This window comes from Anoplolepis gracilipes, chromosome 6 (assembly GCF_047496725.1).
Source record: "Anoplolepis gracilipes chromosome 6, ASM4749672v1, whole genome shotgun sequence".
NCBI lineage: Eukaryota > Metazoa > Arthropoda > Insecta > Hymenoptera > Formicidae > Anoplolepis > Anoplolepis gracilipes.
This window is the reverse complement of record NC_132975.1, coordinates 12,255,305-12,272,294: the sequence shown is the minus strand read 5'-3', so window position 1 is coordinate 12,272,294 and position 16,990 is coordinate 12,255,305. Positions and strand designations below refer to the sequence as shown.

General features: G+C 28.0%; 2 protein-coding genes across 11 annotated transcripts; both read left to right on the top strand.

Moving 5' to 3' along the window:
- Window positions 1-118: 118 nt before the first annotated feature.
- On the top strand, window positions 119-3,106 carry Tif-ia (RNA polymerase I-specific transcription initiation factor RRN3 homolog Tif-IA). 2 transcript variants are annotated; one of them, XM_072894718.1, is made up of 8 exons: window positions 119-301; window positions 512-718; window positions 876-1,095; window positions 1,452-1,566; window positions 1,695-1,847; window positions 1,917-2,399; window positions 2,486-2,664; window positions 2,744-3,106. In XM_072894718.1, the coding sequence occupies exons 2-8, from the start codon at window positions 512-514 to the stop codon at window positions 3,049-3,051; spliced, it is 1,665 nt and encodes a 554-aa protein (XP_072750819.1). In that variant the 5' UTR covers window positions 119-301; the 3' UTR covers window positions 3,052-3,106. The 2 variants fall into 2 exon arrangements, with proteins under 2 accessions (XP_072750819.1, XP_072750818.1); XM_072894717.1 differs by having other exon boundaries at window positions 1,449-1,566.
- A 1,073-nt stretch (window positions 3,107-4,179) lies between these two features.
- LOC140666654 (uncharacterized) lies at window positions 4,180-16,746 on the top strand. Of its 9 annotated transcripts, XM_072894053.1 has the most exons (22): window positions 4,180-4,383; window positions 6,060-6,133; window positions 6,765-7,138; window positions 9,129-9,247; window positions 9,411-9,562; window positions 9,648-10,565; window positions 10,824-11,014; window positions 11,109-11,145; window positions 12,163-12,318; window positions 12,706-12,832; window positions 12,908-13,114; window positions 13,225-13,383; window positions 13,466-13,642; window positions 13,807-13,958; window positions 14,056-14,138; window positions 14,315-14,647; window positions 14,722-14,986; window positions 15,063-15,139; window positions 15,228-15,447; window positions 15,602-16,023; window positions 16,336-16,461; window positions 16,609-16,746. In XM_072894053.1, the coding sequence occupies exons 3-22, from the start codon at window positions 6,897-6,899 to the stop codon at window positions 16,634-16,636; spliced, it is 4,191 nt and encodes a 1,396-aa protein (XP_072750154.1). In that variant the 5' UTR covers window positions 4,180-4,383; window positions 6,060-6,133; window positions 6,765-6,896; the 3' UTR covers window positions 16,637-16,746. The 9 variants fall into 9 exon arrangements, with proteins under 9 accessions (XP_072750154.1, XP_072750155.1, XP_072750159.1 ...); XM_072894054.1 differs by lacking the exon at window positions 6,060-6,133 and having other exon boundaries at window positions 4,180-4,369; XM_072894058.1 differs by lacking the exon at window positions 6,060-6,133 and having other exon boundaries at window positions 6,765-7,069.
- Window positions 16,747-16,990: the final 244 nt, after the last annotated feature.

Sequence of the window (16,990 nt, the reverse complement as noted above, 5' to 3'; positions counted from 1 at the left end):
ATTTTTCCATATCTTTGCCAATTTTTTTCAAAACTAATAATCATAAATATTTACACATGTTGATGCAATAATACTTTTCTGATGCTTTCCGTATTATCAATGTGTTTAGACGATCTACATTCTTACGTATCCATGGTTCTACCGTATCTGTAAGAACATGTGGCCGTCTGAACGCATGGTGAATAAATTTGGTTTGTACATTATTTGCGAGATAGTACGCGGTTAAAATATAAATAGATGCACACACAGCGATTGTCGGAAAGTGTGAATATTATATAGAGTGAAAATTATATTTGACAAAGTGAGTAATCAAAGTATAATTCATTCTAACATGTGTATAACCTTCTTTTCTGCATATGGTCGTATTTGACATTTTACATGATATAATGCAATATTCTATTTATGTTGAAGGAAAGCCTAAACTTCTCAGATGCTATTAATTTAAAACATTTTAATATCTGTCATTAAACAATAGGTAGAATTTAATGATTATTTATCTAATGTTTAACAGATGTCTGTGGTATCTTCAAGAGTTAGCAGTGTGTCATCTATAATAAAAGCTACTGGACTTAGATCACAACTCAATAAACAATGCAGCAGAATACAGTGTTTAAAACTTCCTAAAGATATTAAAAGTATATTATATAATTTTAAAGCAGGTAGTGGAATTAAAGAATATGAGAAGTTGATACATTTACTTAAAGAAGACGCTACAAAGGTAAAAATAAGCAGAATATTTTATGAAATTTACATGCAAATAATCTTATAATCTCTGAATGTGTGACGAGTATGTCTCATACGCTTTATATAAGATTTGGTCAATTGCATCTTATGACGTAAAATAGTCTATTTAAAATTTTTTTCTTGTTTCTTAGGATAGTGATTTAGCAGAGTTCTTATCTGAGGCAAGGCAATGTGTATCTTTATTAGATGCTAAGTATGAATTATTTGTTCAAATTCTTCTTCGAATTCAATGGACAACTAAATCACCAGAAGTGATTTCTACTTATAAACTTTTTTTACAAGATTTAGTGTGTATGCAAACACTCTATATAAAACTTGTAATAAATTCTTTGACCCAGTTGTTTAAATCAGGTAAAAATTACATCTAATAATAATTTATATCTAATATAATAATATACTCAAAAAATATTAAAATGTAATAATATTAGCAATTAAACAAAGGAAAATCTGAATTACGAACGTAGTAATTATAATTTTAATAAAGTAACAATAAGATATAATCAATACATATAATTGATACATAAAATTATCAAAGATAATTTGTACATAAATGTCAAACGTTTAGGCTCTATCCAAACCTTTTTTGAATCATATAAAAGATATACACAAAAAATTATTAATAATATATTGATAATAAGCAATGATGTGTAAAAGCATAATTAATGTTAAATATAATACATGTTATGATATTTATTTCTTTGCAGTAGAAGATACAACGCAGAACAATGCAGAACGTAAGCCTGGAGAATTTAAAGATGAAGATGAGAAAAGGCTAAATCATATACATGACATATTGCATAAAATTTTGGAAGTAGTACCAATGTAAGATATAGAAAATTAAATGCATGAAATATTTATTTTTTTGTTATGTATATATATTTTAAATTTATTAAATTATATTACACATTAAATATATATATATATATATATATGTATGTTAAATTTTTTAGGTCAAGCCAAGTTTTACTACAATCTCTTGCGTCACAATTCCCATATATTAAGCATGGCACTTATACACATGAAATTTATATCTATGCGTTATTACAAATATTAAATTATGCACCTCAGCTTAGGTCGGACATTCTATCTTTAATTATTAATAGGTAAATATATATATAATAGATAGTTAAAACATAATTCTTTAAAAAAATTAATATTTATTTCTATTTTAGGCTGACAATGTTAGATGTTAATATACCTCGTAAAGAAACAAATGATGACGAGGAAGACAATGTAATGGAGGATTGTACTAATGAAATAGTTGACGGTGATAATCCGACAACAGTAAATAATGACATAAACAAAATAAAAACTGTCCCTCTAATTGTGCACACAATGGACACGTGCATGGACTTATTTCTTAAATACATGCACGAGTTCTGTTTTGAAAACAGTGCTCTACAGATAGAATCATTGAGAATATTATACATTGACGTTCTCCGAGCATTCGAAACAGTAATATTACCCACGCACGCCAGTCAATATGTGCAATATATTATGTTCTACATTTGCAGCTTCAAAGGCATAGTCGCAGAGACTTTCACAGATTGGTTATGGCGTAAAGTAATCGATCCAAACGTAGCGCCAGTTCTACGGCAATCTGCTGTTTGTTACATTTCTAGTTTGCTCGCTACCGCATCATTTATCTCGTCTGGGTAATTACTATAATAATGTCTTTGTTTGCTATAACAATTTTATAACGAATTTATATATCTAACATTATAACGATATTTTCTTTCAGATTAGTGAAGCTGACAATGTCCAAATTGATAACATGGATACGCAATTATATCAGTATGCAAGAATATTCGAAATATGTCGACGATGACACGAAACCACACGCCGTGTTTTATTCCGTGTGTCAAGCTTTCTTTCATTTGTTTATCGCGAGACACAAGGAATTTGTCAGTTCAAAAAATGGTGAGTGCAAATTATTGTATACACATATGTTATAGATTTAGCAGTGATAGTTTTGAACTCAATATTTGTTCTTTTACAGGTATGTTATTTCTTCAAGAACTTGATATACCAAGGATCGTTACTTGTAGATTAAATCCTTTGAAAATATGCAACACTAAAATAGTACACAGTTTTGCCGATATTACAAGCACATATCAACTTGCCTATTGTTACACTATAATTGAAAACAATGAACGCAATCAACTACCTATTTTCGGAGTGAAAACTCACTTACCCGTTTTAGTTTCTAGTTTTTTTCCTTTTGAATCTTATACATTACAGCATAGCAGACAAAGAATAGTTTCTTTATTTCATAGCAATACAACAAATACTGATAGGTCAGATTAAGAGGTACGAATAAAAATGTTGAAATAAATTTGGTATTATATTTAAATCAGTATGTATGGGTATTTTTTATTTCTTCACTTTTTATCAATTGAATTAATTACATATATATATATATATATATATATATATATATATATATATGTAATTTTGCAAAATTATATATATTCTATCAGAAGAAATTATGTACAAGAATAATATATACTATAAATAAAATATAATTTATATACAAATATGATAAAATATATATCTATTTTATATTTGTGTGTTTATTTTAATGTATTACTTTTTAAAAGTTATAAATAACATTTAGAATATTTACTATATGAGTATTAATAAATCTTTAAAGTTGTGCAAACTTATATCAAGATCTATCCAGATATATTTGTGGATAATGATTCGTCTCACCTTGCATGAAAGATTAATCAAGTCCAGGAACCTATCAGATAAATTTAAATGACAGAATAATGCATATTCACTAGAAAAGCGATTAATCAAGTATCTAAAAAAATGTGCTGTATGCATTATTATATATGTGAGTGTATATGTATTAAAAATTATCCGTTACATGTAAATTTGATAAAATCTACATCCCCAACGATATATTGTCTATATAATATATAATGCGAGAGATATGTTCTATATTATACGATATTTATGAGTTATAAAAAATTTAAAAGTACAAATTGTACTCTATAAAAGAGTGAGAACATCAAATTTTAAATTTATTTATTGCATTACATATGAGGACGATTTATCGCGTTACACATCAGATATCTGTAGTAATTTTTTATGTTACAAAAGGATTTATTATACATATAGATTTTTATATATCTTATACATCTCAAACTATATATGTATATCATATCCTATATATCTTGTAAGTATTATTTATTATTATTATTATATATTTATATTATTTATTTATTATAAGTAAGATCCATAATTTTCTATTATAATTACTATTAATAATATGTTTTGCAGTGCTACTAATAATACTCTATCGATTTCTATATGACTAGGCGAGATCGAACGAATCAAACTTGGCGGTCGAGTGGCGTCCCGGAAGTTCGCAGGCGTAGAAGATTGAGCAGTGGCGCGATCTGTGCATCTCGCTGGTTCGTCCGTCCGTCCGTTTCGTCGTCGATCGCAGTGGTCGTAGCGCGATTCGCTCATACAAGTGGATACGTAAAATGGCGAAATATAGTTGTTATTTACTCGCGCCGCATACAGCAAAGTGAGAACGAAGAGAAGCGAATTGAGGGTCTCACGACTCACAGCACGTCTTATCGAGTTTGCTCTCGTGTGTCAACGAAACAGTGTACGCAGGCGATCGTGAGTATCGCTGTTTTATGTGTTGATTCTTGAAATCGAAAACGGTTATATCCGAAACGCGTGCACGAAGAAAGAGATCGTTGTCGCTTGTCGCCTGCCTCCCGTACAACGTCGTGTATACGTCTTGTACGGGGCGTGCGAAGTAACCACGTGCACTTTCGCGATTTCGTGCTGTCGCGTTTCTCGTTCCTAGAGGTAACGTGCCGATACCGGCCCTCGGCGATTAATCCCCGAGTAATCGACATGACGGTTATGAGGTTATGAGAGTCCTCCCCCCCTCCCCCCCGCGCAACGGAAGATCCCGCGATTGATCCTCGATTTGGTAGTGAGTGACCGTGCGTATTTGTCGTTTCTTCTGTAATTAATATTCGTGTCGCATCCTCGATGAAGATTTCGATCGAACTCGACGACGTTGTCGCGAGGCCAGGCAGAGGCGCGACTCTCTTTGTCCGTTCATTTTTAGGTTATGATCAGTGTTCGAGTCAGGGATCGGAACAGTTGTTCCCTGTATGCCATTGCCTTCGGTCGAATTAAATTTATGCGATTGAACATACTGTTTTTTCATTACGAATTGCATTTCGGGACGGGATAGAATCTTGCATTAGATTTCACGAAGGTTCGAGTTACAGCCTTATATCACGCGTTACGATTCATTCTAAATCTTTCTTTGACAAGTGTCTCTGGTTAATTATCTTGATCTAATTACAATATAAAATTAAATATATTTTTGAAGTATAATACATTAACAATGATGTAAAGATATTTTCTTATATTTTTACAATTTACACACAAGAGAACATTTAAAAATATAAATATATATATATATATATATATAAATTTATTTACATATTTTATTACAAATTTATTCAGTTCTGATTATATATAACATAATATAAGAAAAATACATTGTCATTGTGTATATTTCAAGATTTGTTTAATAAATTACTAAAATTGCATCAAATTATTTTAATTATTTGATAAATTTATTAATTATTAATATATTAATTTAAATTTTATCTCTAAATGATTTGTATATTAATTTGTATACACCGGGTGCTATTTTATTAAAAACTTAATTTTTTTATTTCAGAGATGAATTATAAACTTAATTAATAAGAAAGAGACACAAATATTATAGTATTTTGTTTATTACGAGATACGTATAAATTTATAAAAAACTTATTAGAACGTAACTCGTGATATGATTTATATGATGTTTTTTTGTAACATACATATTCCTTGTAACATACATATATATGTATAATAGTAAGTAATTGTGAAAAATTATGTTTTTAAAAGTGAATTAGCAATATAGATCATTTTGATTAGACTTATTTATTAAATAATAATCTTTAATAATTGTTATCTTAATAGTTGTTTAATCAACCATTTTATAATAAGTACAATTTGACAATCTAGAAAATTTTACGCTATATACATTTATTTCTATTATAATTATTGCTTTTCTCACACAAAAATTTATTTTCACAATACGTTACCTAATTTTTTCATCTTTTATTGCATGCTGTTATAATTTGCTAAAAAATTTGTTTAGTTTAGTTACACAATGTGTTGATTTGTTCATCAACAAATCAACACATTGTGTAACTAAACTAAAACATGACTAGACTAAATCATATTTATATTAATTTTTTCTTTTTAATGTGGGTATAAAGTCTTTGAAGCACATGTTGTACGAAAACTACTACTTATAACAGAACAAAATATCATGAGTGCTAGAATAATATAGGTATATTATATTACTTTGTAATAAATAAAATTTGTGCTTAAAATTCCTTGAGAGGAATTAATTTTTATAGGGGACTACTTTAAAAAGTTGAACAATGTTTTCAATGTTTTCATTAATTATGTGAAAATTTGTATTTTCTATTAAAACATCTTTGATAGACATTGAAAATTTTCATGCTTTATTTTAAAAAAATGCTTTTTATCAGTATTGTATATAATAAATTATAACTAATATACAATTTGTATTCATGATATTTCATGATATTACATGAAATATTTGCTTAATAAAATTAAATGTAGTCAAATTTCAATTACAAAACTACAAATACATAATTTTATAGATACAATTTTCGACATGCATTTTGATATAAAGTTTAGTGTATTTAGTATTAAAGTATAGTGTATTTAAAGTTTACAACACTGTATAACTTTTTTTACATTGCCGAATATATACTAATAGATTTACGTTTACATTTCTATTTTTAATTTTCATTATTTTCTCAATAATTTCATTTTATTATTTATTTATACTAATCTTTTTTTTTTTTTTTTAATATTTAGAAATTATACTTAAAACTGTACGCGAAATATAATTGCACAAATCGAACATAATTCGTAATTATTTTCCATAGGTTATACCGCACAAATTTTAGCAGACATGATATTCATGGATTGGTCTAATTCACTGTATTAACGACAATCCAGTCTTGATCTTTATTAATTGAGAAAAAGATCATAATTGCCAGTGTTAAGTGTTGAATAATATGGCACAATATTTTAATGTTGTGACGAATCCCAGTGGTACGTTTACATTTGAAGAAGTACCGAGAATCTGCACTGTAGGCGGGCCACGGGTTCAGTTAGTTGTTGAAGACGTTAATAACAGCGGTAATGGCTCACAACAGATTGTGACTTATACCGCTGCACCACAAAACAGGCAGGCAATATTCTCCCAGCAAACTATTAATTTAGGGAATCAAATTGCTGCAACACGATTGGAGCAAGGGTAACTCATATGGCATGCATTTTCAATTATTTTTGAATGTATTCAAATAGTGAAATAACAGTTCTGTTTCTTTAAGCCTTGATATTTCATGAGAAAAGTCGAGAATTTAATTAAACTTATCATTTTAAGAGACTATAGCGCTTATCTCAGAGGAAATAAATTTAGAACGTTGATCTGCATTATTGATTATGGAAAAGTTAATTTCAACGATTTAAAGATTATAAATATTTTAATTTATAAAAATACGTATCTTATAATTTCTTTCTCTCTTCTTATTATACAATAGGCCATACATTTTCATTGAAACGTTTTGGTTCTTAAAATAACTTTATATAATACATATATATAAAAAAACAAATTTTATATCTTAGAATATTTTGGATATATATATTAATATTATTCAATATGAAAAAGTAACTTATATATCAGAATTAACACAGAAGAAACATATTGATTTAATAGATGCTTCTTAAAGTAGTCTTCTTGCATTACCTTCTGTTTCATATACATATACAGGGTACCCTGTAATTGGTGAAAAACCTGCTAATGACAGATTCTTAAGATCATTTGAAATCGATTTCTCAGCGAACATATTGAGGAACGTCATCATTTTTTGCAAGTTTCCAATTTTTGTTATATATCTTTGTAATTAAGCTTTATATTAAAATTCTATTAGAATTTATCTATTAGAGAATCTATTAGAGTAAACTCTATCAGAAATTAACTAAAGAATATAATTTTGGTGATTTTTTAACTCTAAAAAGTTATGTTTGCCAAAACGCCTTTTTTTCTAATCGTTTATAATTTGGAAATTATTGATGCCTCGACATTTTCACTGAAGAAAAATCGTCTTCAAATGATCTCAAGAATTTGCCATTAGCAGATTTTCATCAATTACAGGACACTCTGTATATTATTATTAATATTATTTTATAATAATACAGAAATACTATTTATAGGACAACCTAATACATATTATAATACTGTTATTAAAAAAAATACTTTATTTAAAAATTTTAACTGTAAACATTTTTTTATCTTTTATAAACTTATATTTAATTCATTTAAAATTTGAAATTATACACTCACACTTTTGCATTGCTTATCAATTATCGATTGTTTAATAAGGTTTGATTGTAAATCTTTTTTTTTGTTTTTCAAAAATAATCTAGAATTTTTACATAAAGAAATTTCAAAGTCTTGTATGCGTGTGCCTCAAAGAGAATATTACCAAATTATCATCCTAAGAGCCTGCCTACTCTAATATATTGATTATGGATGTATTGTGTGCCTGTATGTGTGTGTGCATATATAAAGAATTTATATTAATCTTAAAAAATTTTTAAAAATACAGTTATCACTTAATAAAATATAGTGTATGTGAAAATTGAATATGTATTTTTATAAATGATACTGGAATAATGTATTATGCGTGTAGTTTTATGTAATGTATTTTTTAAATATGTGTGGCCTATGAATTATCTTTTGCACTAATAAATAATATAATAATATTTTATTATTTTATAAATAATATTTTGTTATATAAGTTTCTAATTTTTTTTTCTATATTGAAAAAGAAACTTTTTTATCCAATATAATTTGTATCAACTTTTATCAAATATCAATATAAATAATATAAAAATGCAAAAATATAATATAAAATTATTTTGCATCTAAAAAATAATAAAGTTTTTAAAAACTTTTATTCCAATGCATCTTTCTTTTCATTTCTTCATGTAATCGTCCATTATAAATAATATTTAAATAAAAAAATAAATTTTTTTTAAATAACATTAAATTATGTACTATTTTATTAAAAAAGTATTTTCTATATTAATATATTTTTTACATATATTTTTTTACATATATAATTTAATATAATTAACATATTAATATCTTGCATGTTTTAGCTAGAATAAGATTGTAATACTTATAAAACAGTATTATATATGTATATATAATATACATAGTGTTAATTATTTTTTTTCAGGCAAAATGTTTTTATAATCAAAACAAATGATATAGCTACAACACAGGCCATATTAAAATCTAATACTGTGAATGCACATGTTGTGAATGAAAATATTGTGAGCATTGCAAATAATACAGGTAAATATCAGCTATTGTTTGTACTATAATAATGTGCTTCCTAAAATGTTAAATCTGCAAAGCTATTTTATTATACCTTATTGTTAGTATAAATAACATTAGTTACCTATACAACAATTCTCCAATATGTTTTGTATATAATATTGTAAATTTTATTTTCCAGGTACTAAGGTAGAATGTAAAAATGAAGGACAACAAGTACAGTGGTTAAAAATGCAAAATGCTGCTACAACGGCGAAACATTCGTTGCTTCAAGAAAAAAATTTAACTGCCGTTATAACTAAAAATAACGTACAAAATAACACTACATCATCAGTGAGTAGTGATGTATTTGTGTAATTTTTTAACAAAATTTTATTCTTTTATATTTATTATTTAATAATTACTTTCACTTTTTTAGCCACCTCTGTATGTAAATTCTGGATCATTAAATTCGGGACAAATAGAAAAAAAAGTAGCCAAATCTTTTCAGATTAAAAATCAACAGTTGTCAAATAACATACATGCGGCTGCGGCCTCTCAAACTTCAGATGGGATAAATGCAAGAAATTCAATGGAAAATCGAATTCAAAATTCGACTGTTGTAGGAAATTCCAAATCTGCGATGTCTGTTTGTAACAAAACTGTTAATTCAGTGGGACAGACTGTAAAACAAATTCGTGCTTCTAATCCGAATACGTCGACTCTACGGCCCGTAGCTATAGTTCCTCCCGAAATTGCTAAAACGGCAAGGATACAAACTCCGGATTTGGAACATTTGAATGAGCAAATCAAGCAAGCCAAGATCAAGCAAATGCAATTTCAGAAACAGAATACTGAGAAATTAAGGTTTCAACAAAATAACGCCCAACGACAACATTCTAACACTACACAGCATTCAATTCAATGTCCGTCGAATGGTCCCGCGCGTCGGTTGACCGCAAATTCTGTACAACAAAGAACACAGCAAATTTCAATCTCTCCGCAAAAGCAACAAAAATCCATGGTAACGTCGCCTCCTTCCTCAACTGAGCATAATATGCACGTTAGTAGTACTAGTATGGAAATCGATCCTCTGGAATTCATGCAAGAAAAGATACATGCAATGTCTTCGCCACAATCGGAACACGAGAGTAGTTCAAGTGAGAGCGTCGCTTACCTTCAAAAGATTATTAATGATCCATCAACTGCCATAGTTCAACATCAAATTAAAGGAAATGAAGCCAAAATGTTAGTAATGTTAACTAGCGGAGAACAGAGATTAATCACGTTCGAGATACCGAACGAGGACTGCACGGTACACGACCTATTGGATCAGGTACGTGCAGTCTTGGGTCAGGTATGTCTATAGTGTTGAAGATGTGCACTTAAAAAATAGTACAGATTGATAAATTGCTGCACAGTTGAAAGGAAAAAAGCAGGGAGATTTTAGGATATTAAAATAAAATATAAATTATTAGATACGTATTTAAAAAATTTTTTTTACAGTTGCATGCTATTTTGATGTATATGAGTTTTGAAGTTATCAATGTATGATTAAATAATAATGAATCTCTTGTGATGATTACCTCATGTGTTATATGAAATATTTTTTTAGATAAGTGTTACATTCTCTGGTAAAACAACAGTCTCCTTGGTAGATGATCCCACACTGGGTATAAATTACATAGTGGAAGAAGGTGTTGGATCACTTACGTCTCTTGACAGCACTGATCATAGTGACTGTAATTCTGTTCAGGAAGTTGTAAGCTCCACTACAACCACCGAAAATTTATCACAAAATACCAAGTATGATATCCTTATTGCTTCGTATATTAATATTTTTATATTCAATTACTAGAATGAAATGAGTTACTGACAAATAAAATGATAATATTTTTAGTGCATCAGATGAAAATAGTAATGCATCAGGTGCTGAGGTAAGATTGTCAATTTATTATAAAAAAAGAAAAAAAAGGATATTGGCATACAAATTATATTACTTTTTTAATTTTATTCTTACATGTTGCAAAAATATTTAAAATGACAGAATTCTGCAGTATACTAGAAACGAGATATATATATATAGAAATTGGAGAGAAAGACAGGAAAAACAATAGTACAAGAAATTCAGCTACAAAGAATAAACCTATCATATGAGTTTTAGTTTTGCGAAATACATTGAAATAAGTTGTCTTCAATGCGACTATTGTTTTTCATAATACAGATTAATAAAATATACCGAAAACTCTTCGATTTATGAATAATTCATTAATAAATAACTGAAAATTTTGATTAATTGTAAGATTTATTTTGTTAAAAAATTTTATTATGAAAAAGAGTTTTTAGTCTATTTTACTAATTCACGTTATCGAACATGAATGGTTGCATTCAAAAAAATTTATTTGAATGTTATTTGCAACATTATCAATTTGTATAATTTCTCGTTTCTGACGTCAATTAAAAATGGTTGCAGTGAGAACACAGAAGCTTTAAGTATTGAATTGCATAAAAACCAGTACTTGATGATTTTTATATCAATCTGAATTTAACATTAATTTCCAAAAAGATATTTTATGTTTGATTTATATTTATGTTTATATTTGTTATACACTATGCCAATTCCTTTATTTTCATGTTATAATGATAATAGATAATAAAAAATATATATTTAGTTCATATTTATCATTTATAATATATATCATTTGTAAGAATGATATACATTATACACATAAAAAATTATACATATATACTATATTTAAAAAATAACAAAGTGTAAAAATATGAAGTGGAATAGATAGTATATAATGTAATTAATAATAATCACAATGCGAGTGTGATAATGTCACATTGCTGCAATTGACAAAGATTTTGTAATAAATTAAGAGAGTACACATATATACCCTTATACAAAACAAAGTATGGTACAAGTACGAAGTATACCGTGTTATTACTAGGAGCCTATTTTGGTCAAAGGGATGTTTGCTCTCTGTCCACACTGCGGCTACAGTTCACTCCACTTCAACCGATGTGAACGATGTAGTACAAAATTAACTGAGGAAGTCAAGTCAATACCTATAACAAAAAGGAAGGAGACTGGGATGTCTGTTGATGTAAGGATAATGACTGCGGTGCCAGAAGACCGATATTATATTTATTAATAATGCTCATCTGTTATAATGATCGATTGTGTGACTGATCAACAACTAACAAATTTAGATTATTTAAGACTTGTATATTAACATGGCATTTTTTTAGTGTAACAAATTATAATTACATTCTTATTTCAGCATGTAGTTATTAAGAAGTGTTTCATGAGATTTAAAGAATTTAATTCTAAAACATTAGTTTTAGAATTAAAATATTCTATATTGTTGCCATAACATTACAGGTCATATTGACAGCAGTTTACAACGATCATCTTAGTATATCATACATGTCTTTCATCAGTATTTTTCGTGTTATTTGTAGTTATATATTATAATTGTATCTCTTTACAGATATTCTATAAGAAAAACAATGAAAGAAATGCCACAAAAATAGAGAAAATGGATCAAGATGGTCCTATATCCAAGCGATTAAGAGGAAAAGGTAGAGCTAAACCAAAGCTTATTCATAAAGAGCCAGGTACGAGAATATATCTGATGCACAATATATATATATATATATAATTATAACATTTATTTTATTATTAATTTTTAGAATGTTTGACAATATCATCTGATGAAGAAGAAGAGAGTAGAAATAAAAAGGTTGAAAGCATTAATAATAATGCACCATTAACCAACACAAGTCACATTTTTAACGAAGATATGGACACCATTCTGGAAAAAGAACCAGTTATTACAAATACTGCTATTTTTAGTTCATATAGCGATTATTTGGCGAATAATGAAGAAAGCAATGAAGGTAATATATTTTTTTTAATATATAAATGAATATATTAAGATATTAATTGATTCTATAAAAATAATTAATGATTAATATAAGTATAATAATAAAGTCATATAAAATTTTAGGAATATGTGATAATCAGAGCTTTTTAGATAATGAACAATTACCACAGATTGCTATAGAATGTCGAACAGTCAGAATAGGTTCTTATAAATATATTCCTCGGGAAAACGTAGTGATTTCTCATAGTGGTGTAAGATTTAGTGTACCTTTGTTAGAAGATGGTAAGATTATTTTATTCATTATGAGAAGATATTTTAAAGACATTTATGAGCATTTTAAACAAAATAATTTAATATTTTACAGCTACAAGTTTTGTTACTCTGGACGTGAAATTTAAAGATATAGTTAAGGTATTGATTCATTTTGGGAAAACTATGCCGGTATTATTCTTTTATACATCTCCAAATGCAGCTGCTATAATACGTGAGTTGTTAGGAATGCAAGATCCAAAAGGACCATATTATGATCCTGCTGGAAAAGGTATTTATGCAACGGACATGAATATTCTCTGTTTATGTCAATTATTCTCAGTAATATTATTTATTTAATCTTTGTAATATATATTTTCAACACAGCATATATACAAAAAACATTAGATTTCTAACAAGTGGACGGATATATTTTTCGACTTTATTACTTTTTAGATCCTACGCATAAACGTATCACATTATTGTCAGACAAATTACCAGATGATTCGAGGCCCAAATTAACAGCTTTGTTCTCACGTAAAAATAAAATAGACGAATTGAATCCTAAACAGGCGAATGATATACTTTTACGAGCATCACCCAGGGATGTATGTATTTCACTAAATTAATTTATTATATAATTTATTATATATAATATATACATATATATATATATATTTCTGTATATTTATTTAATTTTAACAGAATCAACAACCGTTTAATACTACACGAAAACAGAGTCAAAGCTTAGTACCAAATACTGTCAGTGTCAGTGATAGTATACAAACGTAAGACTTTTATTTAAGAATTTAACTTTTTATCTTTTAATAATTTAATATTTTTTATATGTGTGTACAAAATACACATATACCTGCTAAATTTGTATTTTGTAATTTTTTCTATATCTAATCTCTGATATTTTTTTTCTATACAATTAAATAATAGAAGTTTTTTCTTTTTGCAGAATAACTGTATATCCACCACCTCCTGCAAAAGGGGGAATAGCCATTAACACTGAAGACTACTTATGCCTTGCAGAAGATCAATTTTTAAACGACGTGATTATAGATTTTTATTTAAAATATCTAACCTTAGAGATTTTATCAGAATCTGATCAACATAGGACTCATGTGTTCAGTTCTTATTTTTATAAACGCTTGACCAGTCCACATGCTCAAGCTGCTGAAAACGTTGTGCCAATGACGGCTGCCGCCAAACGACACGCAAGAGTACAGAAGTGGACAAAGAACGTCAATATATTTGAGAAAGATTTTATTATAATTCCTATCAATGAACAGTAAATAATCTTAAATTTTTCATAATAAGCAAATACGCTACATTCTTTTATATAACAATATAATATTGTTTCAGCGCACACTGGTTCTTGGCTATTATTTGTTTCCCCGGACTGGTTGGAAAAGTTTCTACATGTGCTACGAAAAACGAAAGTGATGTTAATAAGATTGTGAAAAAGAGTAAAAAGTTAAAAGAATTGAAAACAAAAGCTGTTACAATTGGCTCTACAACTATCACTCCTGTACCTACAACCATAACGATAGATCAACCGGATGATGGATCTGAGAGAGATGAAGCTGAAGGTGATGATGAGGAGATGGAAACAGACAGCGACGAAGAGGTAGAATAAATTTTATTGATGATAATTTTTCCTACTCTGAAACAGTTGCTCATAGTATAACATTTTACTTATATAGGACGAGACAGAACAATCAGAAGAAAATAAAAGCCAAACTCCCGTTAAAGTTGAAAAGCAAAAAGAAACTGTCAAAATGTAGGTACAAGTATACATATACATGTAACAGTATATAATCGGTGCAATTTATTTAATGAATTGAATATTTGAATAATTTTATTTGCAGTCCTTGCATATTGATATTTGACTCGCTTGCTGGCGCTAGTAGAGCGCGAGTAGTCGCTACATTAAGAGATTATTTAAGTTGTGAATATGTTGCTAAACTTGGTACAGAAAAGACATTCTCAAAAGATACTATTAAGGGAGCGTGTCCGAAAGTACCCCAACAATCAAATTTTACTGATTGTGGACTATATGTATTACAATATGTGGAAAGTTTCTTTAAGGTAAGAATACATAACACACATACACATGTATTGAAAACAAAATATTCTATTTTTTTAATTATTTACTTTTAATTATGCGTAAAATATTAATATATTTAGATTTAGATTAATATAATTATATAATTATAAACTTTTGTAAAACACTCCCTCTTAGGATCCAATTCAAGATTATACTTTGCCAATTAAAACTTTGAAATCATGGTTTGAGGAAATTATTGTGACAAGGAAAAGAGAGGAATTATCAAAACTACTAATTAGACTGATGAATAACACTAAAGGGGATAAAACTATAAGTTTGCCTACTGTGAATTTCCCTACGCAAGACGGTAAATTGAAGCCGAAAAGTGAAACTCAGACAGATGTAAAGTCGGCAAAATCAGCCGAGGTAGAAAATAAGAAAAAGCCTACAAATCCGGATGCAGAAACGCGTATTGTTTCATTTGTGGCAGAAAATACAGAATCCTCTAATGAATTTGTTAGTAATAGAACTTATCAGATCATTCCTTTATCTCTAAGTTCTAACTCAACCGAGAGTAATACAACGGAAATGAATTTGACTGAACAAAAATCTACAAGGTATAACACAGTATACCTTTTATAGTTTTGTAATTGATAAAAAATGAATTTCCTCACTATCAAAATATGACCATACACAACCGTATGAACCGTTTTCCTGATTCGACTTCCTTCCCATTCAACGCAATTCTCCATGGATAAATTCTCCAGAAACACTTTCTCCCGAAACGAAATTTCCATTCTACTCAAAGTGTGATATAACTCTATATAAAAAACTATATATGCAATTTTTTTAAATATTTTTTTTACATAATTAAAAATATATATAAAACATGACCATATTTTATAATATATCATTTTATTGATTTTTAGATCATCGAGTGAAACGATGTCCTATTTAAAAGCAAAACGAATTCCTAGGCTAGTGTCAAGAACACAGAATCAAGACGACTCTCCTGCTGCTAAAAAACACAAAGCAGAGTCAGTTCTTCAATTCCTGTAAATAAATGTTTTTTTTTTTTTTACAGTGATAAGATTAATGTTAATCCACATTCACGAAATACATGAAATCATTTATTTCAATCTATATAACGAAATATGTAGTTAATTTCTTTATAACAAATAAAACTACAGATTTGATTTCAGATTGTACATCTGGTGTCTCCTTAAGTGATTGATCTTTTTTATATATACTCTTTTACATATACTGATTAATTTAATATTAGATTATTAGACATAATGTTTTCTTTTAATTAATAATTGAAAAATGTCATCAAATTTTGTGTTTTCCGCAGTATCTACGACGTCATTGACGCATTGCGCCATTCAATTTTCTACGAGAATTTTTATCGAATGTATTTCGGAGAAAAGTGCGTCTTTAAGTTTGTGATTGCAGTATATTTTTTAATACATGTAATCTTATATCTTTCCGTTATTTTTTTGAGAGCTGATTATTTTAAATTCCTCACATCGGGCTAATAGCAGCAATTTATTGTTAAACGCTATTACTACACTCTTTGAGACACTT